The sequence below is a fragment of the Egretta garzetta genome, unplaced genomic scaffold, assembly GCF_000687185.1.
Source record: "Egretta garzetta isolate BGI_Z169 unplaced genomic scaffold, ASM68718v1 scaffold332, whole genome shotgun sequence".
NCBI lineage: Eukaryota > Metazoa > Chordata > Aves > Pelecaniformes > Ardeidae > Egretta > Egretta garzetta.
The window spans coordinates 1,378,296-1,397,122 of NW_009258879.1; the positions used below are offsets into that span (position 1 = coordinate 1,378,296).

The following is an 18,827-nucleotide window of genomic DNA, read 5'->3' on the forward strand; positions in this document are numbered from 1 at the left end:
CAGCCGTTGCAGTTCACCGGGAGCCGCCCGGGCTGAGTGGTTATCGCCGCGGGAAAGAGAGCGCCCGGATTAACTTACTTTCTGAAAATGCCAATGGGGTGGCAGTGGCTGAAATGATTCACATTTTTTCAGCTATCGCAAAGCCAGTTCATTCTGGATACAGCTACATCTCCCTGGGCACCAGCATGCCGTCCTGTACCGCTAATGAAGGGTTTAGGCAATGCCACTAAAAATGTACAGGGCGGGAATTTTCAACAAGTAGCTGCATCAGCGGAAAGCTCAGGGTTCTGCAGTGACATATGAAAACAAAACACACTAATCAGGCTTAATACTTAAAATCTTCATTTTAAATAACACCCTGACCTCATTTGACGAATTTGTTTAATGAGACGGTCTAACACCTGAATAATGCATGCCTCCTGCCAACCCGTCAGCTCACAAGATCTCAGGCTCCAGGTTGTAGTACAGATGCCTTATCTTTGTACCAGCTCCTCATTACAGGCTGCAACAGGAATGGAGATGACACTACAAGGGCCAATTTAGGTGACAATAATGGAAATGAGGAAGGAAATTGATACCAATTTTTATCTGTCTTGACGTAATCTTTGAACCATGATTTTGAGCTTACTCAGATATCACAAACCAAGAGAAATCTTAAGGATTACATCTTGCAAAGGTCTGTATGTATCTACAGCCATGTGTCCATATGTACACACATAAAGGGATGTAAACACACACATTTTTATACATATTTGCAAATAGGGGTTTTGTGATTATATGTTACATGCATTAGGAGCCAGAACTGGTAATGCTGCCAATAATTGTGCTTTCGGTTACACACAGCTCCATTAAGCTGAGATGGTTTAAGCTGAAATTTTCTAGGTGGGGAAATGTAAAATTTCAGGGTTTAAATTTCAGATAAAGTACTTCTAACTATGAGGTCAGATATGGTCTTTTAAAAGTGTCTCCATCCTCCGGAGGGTGAAAGCTGACCCCTCAAGCTCTACCCACTCCCCGTTTGCTCCAAGACCAGAAAATCCAAGGTACAGGAACGTTACTTTTTTTAAAGCAAGACTTTTTTTTTCCATTTTTCATATTCCTCTGAAATACTGGCCTGAACTTACAGCGAAGAAAACAACATAATCCAGTGCTTTCCCCAGGGAGGAGGGAGTTATAAGTACACAGGGATTTCCTTCACAGCCTATAACATGAGCCAGGATTTATAAGGGGAGTTAGATCTACGTAACGAACATGTTTATGGAGCCATATTGATAATTATCAATACTATTAGTCTTCCAAGCACTTGTTCCGAAAGATTGCAGCCATTTATCACTTAGTGCTGGAGGAAATGAATAAAAGCGCAAGGCGCTGCTAAGCAGCCAGCCCCCCCGCCTGCCGGCAAAAGGCTCCGTCTGACCGGCGGTCGTGGTTCCAGCTGGGCACCGCTTCCTGCAGCTAAGCAATCCACGCTTCAAGGGCGCATCTGTAAGACTACACCAAATTTTTTTGTCTATCTCTGCACATGCTATGTTTAGGCACCTTTAATATGTATCTGTTTCTATTTGCAAACAAATTTAATTAGAGAAATGTTTTAATTTCATCTGGAGCCTGCAGTTAACCCTGTCTGATGCTCTGGAAGTGAAGCGTGTTTCAAGTCAGAGCTACTTGCTATCTCTACAGCCTAATAATGGACGGGACATCTTGCTTTCCATCCACAGCCGAGGATACGCCTCCTTCAGCCGTCCTGAAAATGTGCTGCGGCGCCTGATCAGCACCCGAGTGCCCAGCGGCACCTTTATGAGCCATAACACGAGCTGGAAGAGCGCGCTTGACAAGTTGGAGATGCCGATGCAATTAAAACAACATGATGCACCCTATGTGGACACTAATAGGCTAGAAGTACAGCATTAATTAGACAATCAAACTGAAAAAAACCTCATTAGCTTGCTCTAGGAAGATATCCCTCTCTAATGGCAAATAAACAGGTCTCCTGTAAGCATTTCACTGCTCACCAAGACGAGGGTGAAGGTTAAACAGGGCATCACGTCCGCCGCTGTGCTGCGCGTTGGGGTGGGTGAGATGAGCAGCACATCTCAGCTGGGTGCCCCACCAGCGGCGAGGGCGCGTGCCCTGGGCAGAGCTTCCTTCCTGGTGCTCAGCCTGGACCTGTAGCCCCTCATGCGGGACCCCAATACCCCAGCACCCCCTTTGGTGCTGAGCACAGAAAGCAGCTGGCATCCGTGCACGGGAGCCTGGACAGGGCCCTCGGCCTCGGCAGCGCCGACGCACCCAAACCAGGACTAAGCCACTCAAACTGAACACTTTAAATCAGCTCAGCCTTTTAACGACCCCCCAAAGCCTGTGAGTATAAAGTAGGAAAACAGGGTGGAGATGGAAGAAAAGGCTGAAACTCTGGCTTTTCGGTCAAATGCAAGGCTGCCGCTCACTTCAGCGATACCAGAGACTGAACCGGTACGCCTACCTGTCCAAATCCGATAGTAGTCTACTTGTTGGGCAACATGTTGGCATAAAACACATTTTAAACAGAAATTATTAAGAGCAAAAGTAGCTGTACTTTTCATTCTGCGTAACTGTTGGAAATTTCTAAACTTTGCTACCATTTCAGAAGAAAATTTGAAGGAAGCAGAACATAGGCACGTCCTGACCACCCACCCATCTCTCTGTACCAACCTCCTTCCTAATAACGTTTGAACTTGCTGGCCAACTTGAAGCACATTTGCTACAAGCAGAGATTTCGGAAGGATGTGCCTGCAGGACTGGTAAAACTCAGTGGGTAATTAGAAGAAAGATCCACCAACACTGAGCATCTCCCTCACCCTTTTGGTTCGGCCAGCCAGGCAACCAGTCGCCAGATGCGTAAGCCAAAGACAGCCACAGTACAGGCTGTCGCTCGCACGGCAAATGCTGCGGGAGGGAGCTCAGGACTGCAGGAAAATTGTGGAGACGACTATGGGAAGGAGTCACGGGAACGTGATAGAGAATGCTGCTGTGATAGCGTATGCGGAAGACAAATCCCTGGAAAAATAAGATTCAACAATTTCACAGGGATTGTTTTCTTTCTTTCTGGATTTTGACAGTTCAGGGATGCTCGCAGGGGGGTTGGATGTGAAAACATAATAAACCTGGGACCTGCTGAGTTAACTCTCTCTATAGAGAAGGAGAAGCAATATCACCAAATTTCCCATGAGAATCTGCAGTTCCTCTAGGAGTGATCCATTTCTTTCTCCTTCAGGCACATCAGTTCCTCCAGGAGAGATGCATTTCTGGGTTTTTTCAGGCACTTCAAAGCACTGGAAGTTGCATCCATAGAAGCCAGCCATGTATCAGAGCTGGTCAGCCAGCTCCTTGCGTTCCTGTAGTGCCTCCTGTTGAGCATCCTCAAAGTGCTTTACAGAGCCTGACAGATAAAGGCACACATGGCAAGAAGACATCTATTGCTGTTTGATCTATGGTATGCACAGGGTAAAACAGAGCACAGAGAGTTAATTATCCTCCTAGAATTCCAAGTGAAACCTGAGGCATGAAAGCAGAACCTGTGCCTCCTGGCCACTCCGCCTTCACGCTTAACCCAGTCATCCTCACTCTTTGCTTGAACAGCACAAACGTTAGAGCGCTAGTTATTGCTAAAGTAAAAAAAAAAAAGAAAAGTCACCCATTTGCAAAGCAAACCGACGACAAACTGGCTGGTACATCACACACCTCCTTTTCCCCATGCTAGATTTCCTCCTTTCCACCACCGGCACTTTTCTCTTTTGAAACACACCATTAAAGCTAAATACAACCAAACCAGCTCTCCTCGTAATGATGCAACCGCCCTGTAATACACGAGCGTACACTCAACGCGAGCACAGGAAAATACAGCCCTGGTTTCAGGTGCTAATATTACTGCGGTCAATAGTTTTATTGCCTAATTGCATTAGCTGTGTCTTTGCTTTTCAACAGGCTGGGGGGGGCACTGGGTTTCAATAGGCATGCAGCTGGCCAAATTTCTGATCCTAAAATTCAGGGCAAGGCATTTCAAACCGCAGGAGGAAGCGAACTATAAATATTGCGTACTCAGCCTGCATGCAGGGGGCCAAAAAGGGGCTGACAGAGCTTGACATAATCTTCATAAAAGAGAGAGAGGCAGGAGGTGCCTTTCCATGACCTCTTATGGGAGGTGGGTGGGCATCTTGTGATCACACTTCACTGCAGGGAGAACAAAGCACTGCAACAGTTTTTCATGGAATTCTGGCCAAGCCATTTAATATTAGACATCTGCTCATTCTATCCTTGTGTAGATCTCTGTGAAACACAGCCAAAATTGCTACTAAATCATACAATGGGAACCAGGCAAAGCTGTGCCAGGTTGCCTGACATCAAGCGAGCAACAGCGAGTTTGGCAATTACACCGTCCTTACGTAAAAACTACTTTACGTCCCAAGTTTGCTGCAGCAAAAAGCCATAAAATATTTCCTTGGTTATCGACCAAATTCTGACCTCAGATACAGAAATGTAAATCCAAGGTGAGTCAACTGCGCTCAGAGGAGCCACTTCACATCAAACCTGCTGAAGGGAGAGCAGAGTCTGGCTCCCGTGTGTCTAGGGAGCAGGCATCTGCCTTCACGGCCAGGCATAAAAAACCAAAGGTGATACAAAGATGGGGAGAAGCAGTCAGGTTTGAAAGAAATACAGAGTCTCAGACAGTTTGTAAAACAAGGTTTATAAACTCATGGCAACAAAAAGCAAAAATACGCCATATCAGGGGTTTTTAAGACTTGCAAATCTGTTGTTAAAGATCTCTTCGGTCTATCTACTGCCTTATGCAATAGAAAGAGAAACGTAAAAAGAAGTTATTCTGTAATTTTACATGAAAAAATACAGTAGAGCTATCAAGATTAATGAGCCCTGTCCTCCCCTACTTCTGCCTCTCACTCCAAAAAACCAGGAACGGGAAGGCAACATAAACCGTTGTCGATTAGACCAAGGACAGACTGAACAGCCGCACTACTTCCATGGAAATAAAATGGCAAAACGTTCTTGCTCCTCCTTTGAATGAGGACAATGATAAAGAAGAAAATGTTTACTCACCTATGAAGGTCTTCGGCATTTATTTACCTACCGCCATTGAGCTCTGGAGCGTCCTTACCATTACAGCCTGCATAGTAGGGCAGAACAACTTTTCTTTATTGTAATTGAGGAAATCCCGACAGCCAGAACTAACCGAGACTGCCCAAGATGACAAGTCTCTTGGAAAACAAAGCATCACCTCAGCATTTTCTAAATTAAAATTAGCACTCTCACCGAACATCCTTGCATTTACTTCCCCTCTTCTGTTGGTATTAAAGCAATACGAATTGGGAAAATATATCCTGAAGTGTTCACTCCACAATAATTACTGAAGACAAATTGTAGCCTTCGGCAGTTTTTCCTGGGATGTATTTAATAGTAGCTATTATTTTGGTTAGTTATTTTAGGGTATCCTTCACTTCTCTAACCTCCACAATTTTCTTTATTATTGTAAGAAAATACAAACAGGAACTGTCACAGCAATGCTAATCCTGTGCGAGAAACTGGGTCCCGTAAGTGAGTAGAAGGGAAGTTACTGGGAGAACCTCGACGACTGATATAACCCTGTAGCTGTGAGGATGCAAGGGTGAGGAAAGCGTGCTTTTTATGGAAACATTTAACACAACAACAGGAATACAAATCAAGCTCCATTAATTTAGCTTTAAATTTTAATGAATCAGGATGTGTAATTTATATAAAGAAGGATTTGCTTAATAAAATATTAATATTTTTGCTAAAAGAACTGCAAATTGCAAGTTAATACAGTTTTCCTTAAATAGAACATCGAAAGTTGAAAAACACTGAAATAGCATACGGCAAATCAAAACGAGCCAGAATTCAAGAAGAGCAAAATATCGTGGTCCGTCTCAAAGACTGGACCCTCGGTAATCCGCATTAATTGCTTCATTTAACAACAGAGAAGGCAACATTAAAAATAAAAAGAGAAAGGGTCCTGCATTTAGTTACACTCTGAACGACGGTGTTTTGATCTACTTGGGTCGCCCATGGCTTGCATCCCAGCTGAAGAGCTGCGTGGGTGGACCGGCAGCTCGGATCTCCCCGCAATTAACGGGTCTCAGCCCCCAAGCGCAGCAAACGTTACGCCGGGTCTTCCCGCCGAGACCCGAGGCACAAGCCAGTCGCTGTGAGCACAGGCTGCGTGCCAGCTATGTCCTGAGCGCCCTCGAGCGCGTGCGGGGACGGGGCGACGCTCTCACAGCCTGCCCTGTCACCCCACGGCTTTCAAAGCACACCCAGCAGCAGAGGCAGGGCAGGAGCCATAACACAGCAAGGGAGGACGATGCCAGGAGAGGGAGCTGGTATAACCTCGTGTGGGAGCTTTGACTGAGAGAGGAAAACCCTTTTGTAGCAACTGGCATTTCACTTCAGGAACAGCTTGGTTTTGTTCAGGCGGTGTTGCCGAAGAACAGTCAGACTGAACTGAAAACCCTGTCTTTGTGCTTTACTAACGATCTACAGGGAGTCAGATAACTACAACGTTAAGCCAGCACTATTTCTCCATGTATTTGAGGCTCAAGCAACTTGCACAAAGTCAAGCAGGAGGCTTGAACCCAGGTCTCCAGAGACCTGTCACAGACCATCCTTGTACCTATGAGGCTGACACAAGAGTCTTCAGCTTTCTCAGCCTCCAGTCGTGTTTTCTTCATCTGGGAAACATCAAAGTATCTCGGGGGTCTTTGATCACCTGCTCTTACATACTTGGTTTTCTTCAGGCGTCATTACAAAAAGGCCGTCTGATTCATATGGATATCTTTGCTATCTGCTTAAAAGTGACACCAGCAAAGTGAGTCACTCAAAAAACATTTAGTTTCAGCTTTCCTAAGAGTAGAAAAACTGAAGAATGTAACTAGAAAAACTGGAAAGCATCTGCAAATGAAAGCCCATTGGTTTCAAACTAAACCGCATTACTGCTTCATTTTCCAAGTTGCCAGCTAGGGACTTCAAACATGCAAAAGTAATAAAATTTGCATGATCACCTAATGTCTCTATTAGTCTGAGGAGCTTTGGTACTGAGGGTACAGAGAAAAGGTTGCAGGACAGAATAAGAGAGATAACATAAAAAAAAAATGCATTATGTAGCTGTGAAGAAATCGTAAGGATCCCTATTAATTCTTGCAGGATGAAAAAAATGTTTAGTGACTGTACCCGAGAAAAAAAAATGTAAGCAAAGAAAAAAATGGACTCACGTTGAGCTGGAGGTCATCTGTCCACTGGCCGATGAGGCGGTAGCCCGGGGTGCTGGTGTTGGTGGTGTGGTACTGGAAGATGTCATAGCGCCCTGGGGCATCACCGTTTTTGTTGAACATCACTGGAGTGCCAGCACTGCCTGGGGGAAGAAAACAAGACAAAATCCAACGAAACAACCAACAAAAGCCAGATCTTTACAGCACCTATTTTATTTAGTCACAGTTGAGAGCTTTTGGACTAGCAATGCATTTCAGGCAAAGGTCATCTATCACCCCAGCTATCTAAAACGGATGCTTCAGAACACAGTGGCATAATCCGAGACCTCTTCCCGAGATTAATTATCACTGCCAAAACCTACTGACTAAAAATAAAGCGAAGAAAAACTGGATCAGCCTTACTTCACTCTAGCGTTGCACAAAGCAAGAAATATCAGAAGGCTTTTCTTCCTGCCCTCCAGCCTCCCTCCCATCTCTCTTTCCTCAGGGAGTTCTTTAGTGAAAATCACTCCTGTGAATGGAGCCTCTAAATGATTTTTTTTCCCCCAGAAAATGTTCCATATGCTTCTGAGAGATACTGCTGTCAGAAGTCAGCCCAGGTCTAGTGAATCTTGACTAGCATCCAGAAATAGCTTCCTCCTCCACAATATGTTCTTATTCCTGTAATCAGCATGCAGTTGGGATGGAAAAGAACAGGCTAAGCTCTAGGAAGACTGTTCCTTGTGTACTCCCATATGTAGGCTCTGTGACACTGCCACAGGCTGAAAAGTATCTCAGTCAGGAACAGTTCAGAATGAGGATCCTGAATTTATTTTATTTGCCATATACTAAGGTGACTGATACGGGTGAAGAAGTGCAGGGCAAGCAGCAAGGCAGGGATACTCCCACAACCCTTCCTTTGCACTGCTGGCAGCCTGGAGGTGCCCCGATACCCGAGCGATGGGACAGGCGACTCCTGATCCTCAGGCAAGTTCTCACCAGAACATCTGCATTGCAATTACCACGGCATTAGATGAGAACCCCTTCTCAGATGAGAATTCAAAGCAGCGTTGCATTTCCTCAGATCTCTAGGTGAAAACTTCAAGGGTGACATTTATTTCAAGACATATTAAAATAGGTTTCAGTAGGGTAGAGTAATATTGTGTCAAGATTGAAGATTATGACAATTCTCCAGCATATCTATATTCAAAGCTTCCTCCTCCTGCGTAACTTTTTTTCCCCTAAAGCAATGAAAAAATCTCTCCTGTCGTAGCATTGAACTTTAAGATTACAGTTTTCTCCATGATTCCCATTCTTCATTGAATTCCAGTGAGTGAAAAAAGATTTGAAGGAGTGAATTAGCATAGTTTCCATTCTAGCCCTGGATAATTGTTTCCGGTCTATCCTACAATCCCCTGAGATCAGATGCAGATTCAGTTCAAAGGCTGATACAGAAAATCTTATAGAATCATCGAATTGTTTAGGTTGGAAAAGACCCTTAAGATCATCAAGTCCAACTGTTAACCCAGCACTGCCAAGTCCACCACTAAACCCTGTCCCTAAGCACCACATCTACACGTCTTTTAAATACCCGCAGGGACGGGGACTCGACCCTTTCCCTGGGCAGCCCATTCCAGTGCTTGACAGCCCTTTGGGGAAGGAATTTTTCCTAATATCCAGTGATGGAAAGTGGCTTGGTGATCACTTCTGCCTGCTCCCTCAGTACCCTTGGGTGGAAACCATCTGGCCCCATTGACCTGTGTGTGTCTGAGTGGTGACCTGCTAAGCATTTCCCCTTGGATTATGGGGGCTTTATTCTGCTCTGCATCGCTGTCTTCCAGCTCAGGGGGTTGGGTACCCCAAGAAAAACTGGTCTATTTTCTTCTCCCTGCAAAAACTCACAACATCCCTGTAGCCCTCCCGAGTGGCCTGCCCCTTCTTCCAAAGGGCATAAACTCTCCTTTTTTTCCTTAGTTCCAGCCAAAGCTCTCTGTTCAGCCAGGCTGGTCTTCTTCCTTGCCAGCTCATCTTTCGGGACATGGGGACAGCCTGCTCCTGTGCCTTGAAGATTTCCTTCTTGAAGAATGCCCAGCCTTCCTGGACTCCTTTGCCCTTCGGGACTGCCTCCCAAGGGACTCTGTCAACCAGTCTTCTGGAGGGCAGACTTTGGCCTGTTTAGAAGTCCAAGGTGGCAGTTCTGTTGAACCCCCTGCTTAATTCTCCAACCTGAAAAATGACAACAGATAATAATCTGAGGGCCGTACCAGGCTAGGAAGTTTTGTCTTCACATCTTTAGCCAGGGAGGCAGCAGACTTCCCTGAGAAGTGGGTCTGGTCTGCATGTTGGGCCTTCTGTTCCCTTCAGAAGGGTGTCTCCTATGACAATGACCTGTCTTTTTTTTTTCTTTATGGAAGCATAAAGAAAAATCAAGAAATATTTAATTAAGGTAGCCAGAATACGTTTACAGTGAAAACAAAGCGACTAAGAAGAAATATCTGTAGTTCCTAGGCTCCTTTGAAAAGTCAGCACAAATAGTAAATGGGATTTATCTAATCACAACTCTTAAAAGGCTGTATCTTATTAGTTAAGCTTGGTTTTGTCAGAGCTGACAAAAAAGTACAATTCAAAGGGTAGGAGTTCAAGTGAGGCTCCCAAAATGCAACACAGACATTTGTGGATTCCCCACATCCTGGCAAAACCCCAGCATGGGCATGAAGAAGTGTCCATGTCTGCATGTCAGGAGGCAGACTGAAGGCAGACACACCATCATCACGGCCAAAGTCAAGAGTGCTGAGGCAAACTCTGCTGCCTCTAAGTCTTCTGTAGGCTGAGGGCAAGTGGCTGAGAGCATGTCTATGGTCACCTTCATGGGCCATCAGGAACATTGCCCAGAACCCTGCTGGCTAAGCCATGACCACCCCACCGGGGTGCATGGGGTAGAGCCAAACCTCTCCATCCCCTGGCTGGGCATCCAGAGCAATTTACCTGCAGGTGGTGCTGGCAGTGGAAAACAGGGTCAATAAGCAGAAGGCCAAGGTGAATGATAGGTGCTGTTATGGACCTAAGAGGTCTTAAAGCGAGAACGTATCAGGAACTATCACTCGGAAATGCACTGTTTCTGTGTTTCACAGTAGCAAGAAAATGTTTTGTAGGTTACTGCTAATCATTGCTTTGCAGAGCTGTGTGCAGACAGCTTTTAAACACTGACATTTAAATTAATCCTTAAGATTGTTTGCTGGGTCACCTCCAGAGGCCCCTAAAGGCACAGTTCCTTGGGACATCGACCTCGTGCATGAATATGGATACTTGATAGTCAGTAGTAAACACTCGTTGCTATTTTCAGGAACATTGCCATTTATGCATTAAAATTATACAGAAAAAAGCTGTGAAAAGTCTGGGACCTGTAGGGAAGACTAATATCTGCAGGAACGCAAAGAACTGATAATCTTGGGTCATAAGTCAAGCAGGAGCGTGCCGCTTCCTGACTTTGAAGTTGGAGTAATTGGACTCCTAGCCAAGGATCTGCTTAGTAAGTGCAAGCCGCCTTTAACCTCTGTGTGGGCTCTGGTGCATGTTTTGGTGCTCTTTTTGTACCATCTGTCTGTAGGGACCCGTCAGTCCTGTTTTAAATTGCTGCAGCATTTCAGTCTCCATTTGCAAGTCAAGTTCCCCTGCACACTTATGAAAATAACGAAAAGTAATGTAGGAAAACCTCATCACAGAAAAGAAACAGTACTTTCAAAAATGATCCTATTTGCTGTTTGACTTCTCGATCTTCTAATTATTAAAAGACATGGTTCTTTAGTTGGTTTTTGATAATTTAGGATTGATTTTCCTTCTATTACGATTTATAAGAATTCTGCTCAGCCCCAACAAGCACTTCAGAAGCTGAGTATTAGCCTCTAGGCTGCAGCTTCTTGCTCATTCGGAGGCCATGACACCTTCAGTTCCCAAGAAAAGCATCTGCCTTCTCACTACACAGGCACAGAGCACAACACCTCTCACCTCCAGGATGCATTAAAAAAGACATGATCTGGTTGAATTTGTACGATTTCAATCTCTTAATCACCACAAGATGAGAAATGAATGAATAGGAGAAGCACCGGGCGCTAGGCAGGTGTACCTGGCCAAGGTGTTTATTATTCGGTTCACGTTTCCTGCAGTTTGAGGACCTGACGGGCTCATAGGAACAGAATCTTTAGCTTTTTCACTGGCAAAAATACAACCACTTTGCACTTTGAGATTTTCAGAATCTGACTGCATGAACACTTGTGGGTTTAAGTTTTCCATATTCGGGGCCTTTGTGTTCTCAAGGTAGCATGATGATATGAAAATTCATACTGAGCTCCTAGTACAAATCCACTCTCTTTCCATTAGAGCGTTGCTTGAGCTCTTTCTGTATGAATGTCATTACCTTTGCAAGGAAGAAAAGACTCCAAAAGCAGGCACAGACAGCATGACTTCAACTGCACAGTGACAAGGAGATCTATTACATGCAAAGAGGTTCTCAAGCTTATGGGCTCAGGATGCTTGAAATGGGCCACAATTTTTCTCTCTGGCACACGGTTTGGGCAAAGCACTCCCACTGCTCTGCCTTCTGTTTTTACTATAAATTTAGGTAGAAGACTGGGAGAACAGGATTTTAAGCATAGAGTCAATATTGCTTCCCAAGACTTAACCTTCACAAGATGGAGTTGCACGGCTGCGCTGGTGACTTAGGAAAGGGCAGGTTAAGACCAAGGCTAAACCCAAGACATCTGACACAAGCCCAGCAGTGCACTGCTCTGTGCCTGTCCTCCCCACCACGGAGGAACATGTACACACCAGCACCCACGTCCTGGGGGCTCCCAGGCTTTATCAACAGGAATACACCACGCAAACCAGCCAAAGCCTCTCTCATTGCTTCTTCCATTCCCTCATCCCTCTGATTTTTCAGGCTGGCCATCCAGTTATATAATGGTGGTTTATCCTGTACCAGTGGGAAGACTGAACCAATCCACAGGGACTGTGGGAATTTATTTTTATATAATACTGAGAAGAAACTGGCTTCAGAGCATCTTTCCAGAGCTCGAGGAATGAGCCCCAGAAAGGTGGCAGCTGAACACGGAGCCTGGGCATGCAAACACATGTGCCGTTATGCACTACGCATATTACATGAAAAAGCTAAACTCTGCCCCTGGAAAATGGACCTGAAAAGGAATCGGTTCTTCTCCCATGGTAAATGCCTACGTCTAGATAGCCAAGAGAAATTAAAAAGGTTTAAAGCTCTCTCAGTTTTGTCACCGTTCTCCTTCCCATGCTAAAAAGCAAACCGCTACCTCAGTCCCTGCGCTGGACATGAGTTCCATGTATGCAAGCAAAGAAAAACCCCATAAGGCAATTTAAATCAATCACAAATGTCACCTTTGACAAGCCTGGCCAAGGAAACACAAGTAAGGGAACTGAAGTTGGTGTGCAAACCAGTGCTTGGAGCTGGATGGTAGGCAACGTTAGCTGGACACCCAATTTCTCATAAACCATTTCTCAGCTCTATTAAAATGATTAGATGACTGTTCACCATCTTTATACGCAAGAACCGTCCGGATATGACCATGTATGAGCTGCTTTCCAGTGCTAAAACGGCCCAAGTGCAATACTGTATGTGAATGCTGTACTCCTCCTGCAGGAGCTTTGTCCTTCATAACCAACCTTCCAAAAGGAGCAAAGTAGAACTCTCCAGACCTCCTCAGCTCATTCATCTCAAAATTTGCTCCTGGCTGTTGTTAACACCACTTCAAGGAAAGAAATTAAAAGCTCCTCACATTCACTTTGCTGTTTATAAGATGATTTATACAGGAAAGAAAAATACCCTCAGCACAAATGTCCGAGCTTGACCATGAAATACACTGAAACCTGTTGGTAAAGATAACTATTCTGGGATATAAAAGTTCAAATCCCATCAAAAATAACAGGTACATGTTTGAATATGAGTCTCACATCTGACTGAAAAGCCCTGTTTTGTTCAGCTTATTAATAAAAATGTTTGTCAGTAGATCACAGTAGGGAAGGCCTCCCCGGGCTGCCCAACGAGAACGTGGAGCTTCAGCACACCCCTCTTCCCGGGCAGCGACAGCCCAGGCTGCCTCCCACACTTCAAATGGATATTTTTTCAGTACTTCCCTAAATCTGTTCTAAATACGGATTTGGAGGCCTGTTGGCTCCTGGTTAGATCTCAGATGTCCATCTCGTACACAACTAGGGCAAGAACAGCAAGACCTCCTGGTAGACCTCCCATCAGCAAGGTCTATGAAGGGGAAATACCATTGGGTTGCTGTAACGTTACCTGCTGGAAGTGATCTGCTCTGGTGCTTCTGGGCTGGTTGCAGGTAAATGTTTGTTAATGAAACTAATAAAATTAGAGTAAAACACATCAAGGCAAGGAAATTTTGCTGATATTCATACACTGCAATGCAGAGAAAAATACACAAGTGATAAGCAGACAAGGAGATAAAATCCTCCCATCCACATTCTCGGGATGTTCCTCTGAAGTCTCACTAGAGGAATGAAGGTTGGAGCAACTACTCTGTCTAAACCACCTAGTTCTGGCTCTGCCAGCCGTTAGCCATCCTCTCCCTTCTCTTGAGCATGCAGCTGAGCTGGGCTCAGGGTACCGGAATTTCATCCAGTTGGTTTCGCTCAGCACAGGAAACAATATAAATAAAGAGGAAAAATGATGTGTTATGCTAACCAACTTCTGGGGTTTCAACAGGCATATTTGGTTGGAGATAAGCTCAGGCTTTTACCCAGCTATTTCTCCCATAGGAAATCAGTATTCTGGAAGGTATCCTAAAACAGCAGCAGCGATTTCTGTCTTTGGACAGTAGTAGCCTATTTGCCTTGGCTAAAACACGATGTTTTCCAATAGATACTGAATAAACATGGTCTTCTGCCACAAACTCTAGCAAAAAAGTCTTGATCTGCACTGAATGAAAGAAATATATAAAGCGAAATTAAAGGGCAAAAAAGCCACAGGAGTTAATACGCTCCTGAAGCGGCAGTCTCGGCTCACCGTTGAAGTTAACGCTGCGTATGTACTTGAGCAGCTTTTTGCCTCCCGCGTGCTCCATCTCGGGGCAGACCCCCGGGTAGTCGGCACAGAGGTCCTTGTTCATGTGGTGGAGCGCGTGCGCCATGGCGTACACCGCATCGATCACAAACTGGACCTTCCCCTCCTGCTCGTAGTGGGAGTCTTTGCCAATCCTCTCCTGTCCTGCACGTCAAAAACAAACACACACACACATATACACACACACAGAAGGACAGTAAGGAACAGTATTTTCCTGATATCAAAGACAAAGGAATCCTCTCGGAGCACACTTCAAGAACTGTATGTTTTGGTCAATACAATAAAACATTTTGAGTTCTGGTTTTACTAATTAAACCTAAACCAAACCTTCTTTCTTGATAGTAGAATCATCAACGCTTCTTCTTGCAAGTTATTCTACCATAATCCAGAGGAACAAATCCTACCATGATCACAAACTTGAAATTCAAACCTACAGGGACCATCTCAGAGAGAGAAAACACCAGACTCCGTATGCTCCCAAAGCATGCCTTTGAAAGGAGAAAGCATTTAAAGTAAAGCACAGCTGGTGTTTTAACGTCGGATGTTTTGTTCTGCTGCAAATCCCAGTCTCTAATTGAAAGACAGAGCCAGGCTGAGGGAAGAAAGCAGCACTTCAGATGCAACCGAAGGGGCGCTCCGGAGAATTGAGCGAACGTGCCTGCTATTAATGCCACCTCGGGAAGCCCAGTGTGTTTGCATTAACTACGTCCCCCCCTGCTCCCCAACCTGTGGAGACTGAAATGTCCTTCAGAATCTGCTGATTGCCTTTAAAATATTTTAGCAGGCGAGAACTTAAGGAATCCAAATGCTTAATGCCATCCCAACTGCAACGGGGGGAAAGCAGTGCTTTGAAAGTCATTCCTTGATCGCCGCAGCGCCCAGCGTGTTAGAAACTACAAACTCTGCCTCAGAGATGCTCTCATCCGCCTGGCCAAGGCATGAAAAGTCTGAGAGAAGAGAGGCACTCTGCAGGCGGAAAGTGGAATGCAGAAATTAAACCACAGAGAGCCAAAAGAGCTCCACGGCAGTGACAAAAAACCCGAATCTAAATATTTGACGTGGTGGGCTCGTGCCTTAACCGTTCTGCCTCTCAGACCCAAGATGAATATGTAACCCGGTAGCCTGACTGTAAGCCCAGGCAATAACGTGGCCTTCTTGCTTTCGTGATTACAGGAACTGGTAACGGGTGCCTCTGCAATTAAGCAGCAAACCAAACAGTATCGTCAGAGCTTAAAGCAAGGCACAACAGGTTAAGAATCAGGAATCTCTTTTTTTTTTTTTTTTTCACCCCTGAAATTGTCCACTAACTTCTTGTTTTACCTTGGCCCAGTAACACCCGCAGGATTCAATCTGTTCAGCTGCAAAATGTGTGATTATACTTACCTATCTCACCAGGGTTTCATGAAATGTAATTACTGCTTGTGAAGCGTTCTGAGCCGCAGCCATGAAAGCAGCAGAAGTCCAATCTATTATTTTCCAAGGGTGGCAACCCCACATCCCACTTGTTCCACCTGCAGCATCCCACTTCTTCCTAACCTCACATTGGTCTTGATCACCCTCCTGCAGTACCCGCAGGTCTGGGTACTGCCAGGAGCTCCAAGAAACCAGCCCTCGGAGTCATCTCTTGCAAATATTTTTGAGACCTTCAATCAAAGTAAATGCTCGGTCGGAGGATACAGGTGGGGAAAATTCCTTTGTTAACATCCTTAATTAGAAATAGGGATGAGTGAATTTAAATTAGCTAGTTGATACCAATAAGGAAAGGAAATCAAGTTGTTAATGACTGTGAGAACTAATGACTTTTAATAGAGGGAAGAAGCCCATTTTCCTGTTGCTGCTCAGCTAACATGTTCGCCTCCCGCCCTGATGAACAGCAGCTTTACCGGTGCCAGACCCCCTTCTCCAGAGCCAGCCCAGGTCTCCTCCACCCTGGCTTCCCTCGGGGCACCATCTATCAGGCTGAAGCATTTTTGAGCAGCCTATGAGCAAAGGCTTTCACGGGGTTTTTGGCTCGCAAAGGAAAGGCACAGTGGAGCTGCAGTCCCCTCCCGCAAGTCACACTCGGCAAAGAGATCCAGACAGTTTGCAATAAATTCTGCTCATACGTCTCACTCCTTCTCCTACCCTCAAGGTGGCTTCATCGAGAAAGTTTACACAATTCTGGTTGGTGCTGGCAGCTCTTTCTATAAATACATATACGTCACTCTCTCAATAAATTTATATATTACATAAAAATATTTAAATAAGAAAATTATTTTAAAACTATAATTATTACATATATTACAATTAATATATTTATATAAATATGGGATTAATTTATAAATATATATAAAATACATACACACTTTTGTGAACATAAACAGTGTGTATATACACACACGCACTGTATACAGTCCAATGGCTCCCAATCTGACAGTGAGCATGTAGTTTACACCCAATGACTTCCATTGACTTGTTAGAAGTCAACAAGGTCTAGGAAAAGTCCCATTTTCTATGATTTCTGCACTATAGCAGTTTATTTTCTATATTCGATGCATTGAAAGATTAGACACCCAAAAGCGGACCTGAGCTACGTCACCAAATACCCACCAGTCCCAAACAACCCCTTTCTTCTTTGAGTGGAGAGGTGCTGGACCAGAATTACCAGTAAGCACGGAGAGATTACCACCTTCTTACAGAAACTCTACAAGCACAAAGAATGTCTAAATACGCTTGCAAGTGATTTGCTTGAAGATAAGCAAAGAAAAAATCCCCCCATATGAGCATATTTAATTATCTACACTTTTCCCTCTTTTTTGTTTCTCTCCCTAATTACCAAACTGCACCACTGACGTCTGATCCACTCAACCTGCGAATTCTGTTTGAGACACCCTCTGAGAAAGCCCCTCCATTTTAAATCTCAGCTACCCTGGAAACACTGAAATCCTGCAAAAAATTCAGCAGGGCAAGAGAGCTTCCAGACTGTGAGCATCCACATGCTGTCCTTTTCATTATTTCACTGCCCTCGCATTGATTACAGACCTTATTGCATTTCCAGGCCCTGACAAGGAAAATGCTTTTAAGTGGTTTCAGCTCAGCTACATAACCCAATTAGCAATGCAACAGAAATGCACACCGAGGGAAGCGACGCTGGGATTGAAACGCCGCGCACAAACAATACTGGGCCGGCATATTAAGTTCCAGGAGCAGAGCTGGCCAAATGCGGAGCAGAAAGTAAACCTTTAGCAGGCAAGATACCTGTGAAAGGAACCTGAGCAAAATCTACTTAACAAACCAAGAGCAACATTGACAGTGTCCAAGTATGAAAATAATAAAGATTTGAAAAACTCTATTGAGTTTCCAGTGAGCAGAATGCTTTCCTCTGCTGAAAACAGCCGTTTAGTTGAGTATTAAACATCAAGAATTTGTGTGAAGTCTAGATATGGAGTCAAATGTAACTACCCACGCAGAAAACACGCATGAATTTATACAATTAGAACAAGAATGTGCTATCCTTCATACAAACATAGCTTAAGTCACCTTTTAAAGAGACCATTGCAATTAGAAGTGTAGCCCAAATTTAAACCAGCAAAGAACCTGCAAAGCAATTGCTGTATTTTACACATGCCAAATGGTCTTCAGACTTCAACACTAAAAATAAGGTAAGAAAACATCCAAATTAATAGGCCTGACTGAACAGAGTGAACCATCATAGTAACCCAGGGAGCAGCAAATCAGGCCCAAAGTCTAGCTGCAGACAGGGGTCAACCTAAGTGATGGGCACAATTTTAATTCCAGCTTCAACAGTAGTGTGGCAACTATTTTGCCCTCTTAGGTTCAGCTGAAGAAGCCAAACAGAAAGTTTTACCATGTGCTTTAGGAATAGCTCCCGTATGTATGGGTGTATGCAAATTCAGTTATTAATTATACCTGGGAGATAAGGAAAGCCACAGAAGTCATTAGCTTCTTACAGATAAAAGCAGCAAGACAGGCGCTGTGCGCACCTCCTGGCAAAGGGGCAGTTGTGAACCCCCAGCCCAGCCATGTTGGGACACTGTGGGGGTCTCAGGGGAGCTAAGCCCGGTGCCAGACCCCCTTCTCCAGAGCCAGCCCAGGTCTCCTCCACCCTGGCTTCCCTCGGGGCACCATCTATCAGGCTGAAGCATTTTTGAGCAGCCTATGAGCAAAGGCTTTCACGGGGTTTTTGGCTCGCAAAGGAAAGGCACAGTGGAGCTGCAGTCCCCTCCCACAAGTCACACTCGGCAAAGAGATCCAGACAGTTTGCAATAAATTCTGCTCATACGTCTCACTCCTTCTCCTACCCTCAAGGTGGCTTCATCGAGAAAGTTTACACAATTCTGGTTGGTGCTGGCAGCTCTTTCTATAAATACATATACGTCACTCTCTCAATAAATTTATATATTACATAAAAATATTTAAATAAGAAAATTATTTTAAAACTATAATTTTTACATATATTACAATTAATA

At 44.5% G+C, this 18,827-nt stretch overlaps 1 protein-coding gene across 1 annotated transcript in view; it reads right to left on the reverse strand.

Moving 5' to 3' along the window:
* The window catches only part of GRM7 (glutamate metabotropic receptor 7), a 288,512-nt gene that overhangs the window by 56,886 nt on the left and 212,799 nt on the right, over positions 1-18,827 (reverse strand). The window contains exons 7-8 of the mRNA XM_035889467.1: positions 14,302-14,502; positions 7,278-7,417 (exon numbers count right to left, since the gene is read on the reverse strand). Coding sequence (XP_035745360.1) covers positions 7,278-7,417; positions 14,302-14,502 — 341 coding nt within the window. The remainder of the gene's footprint in view (positions 1-7,277; positions 7,418-14,301; positions 14,503-18,827) is intronic.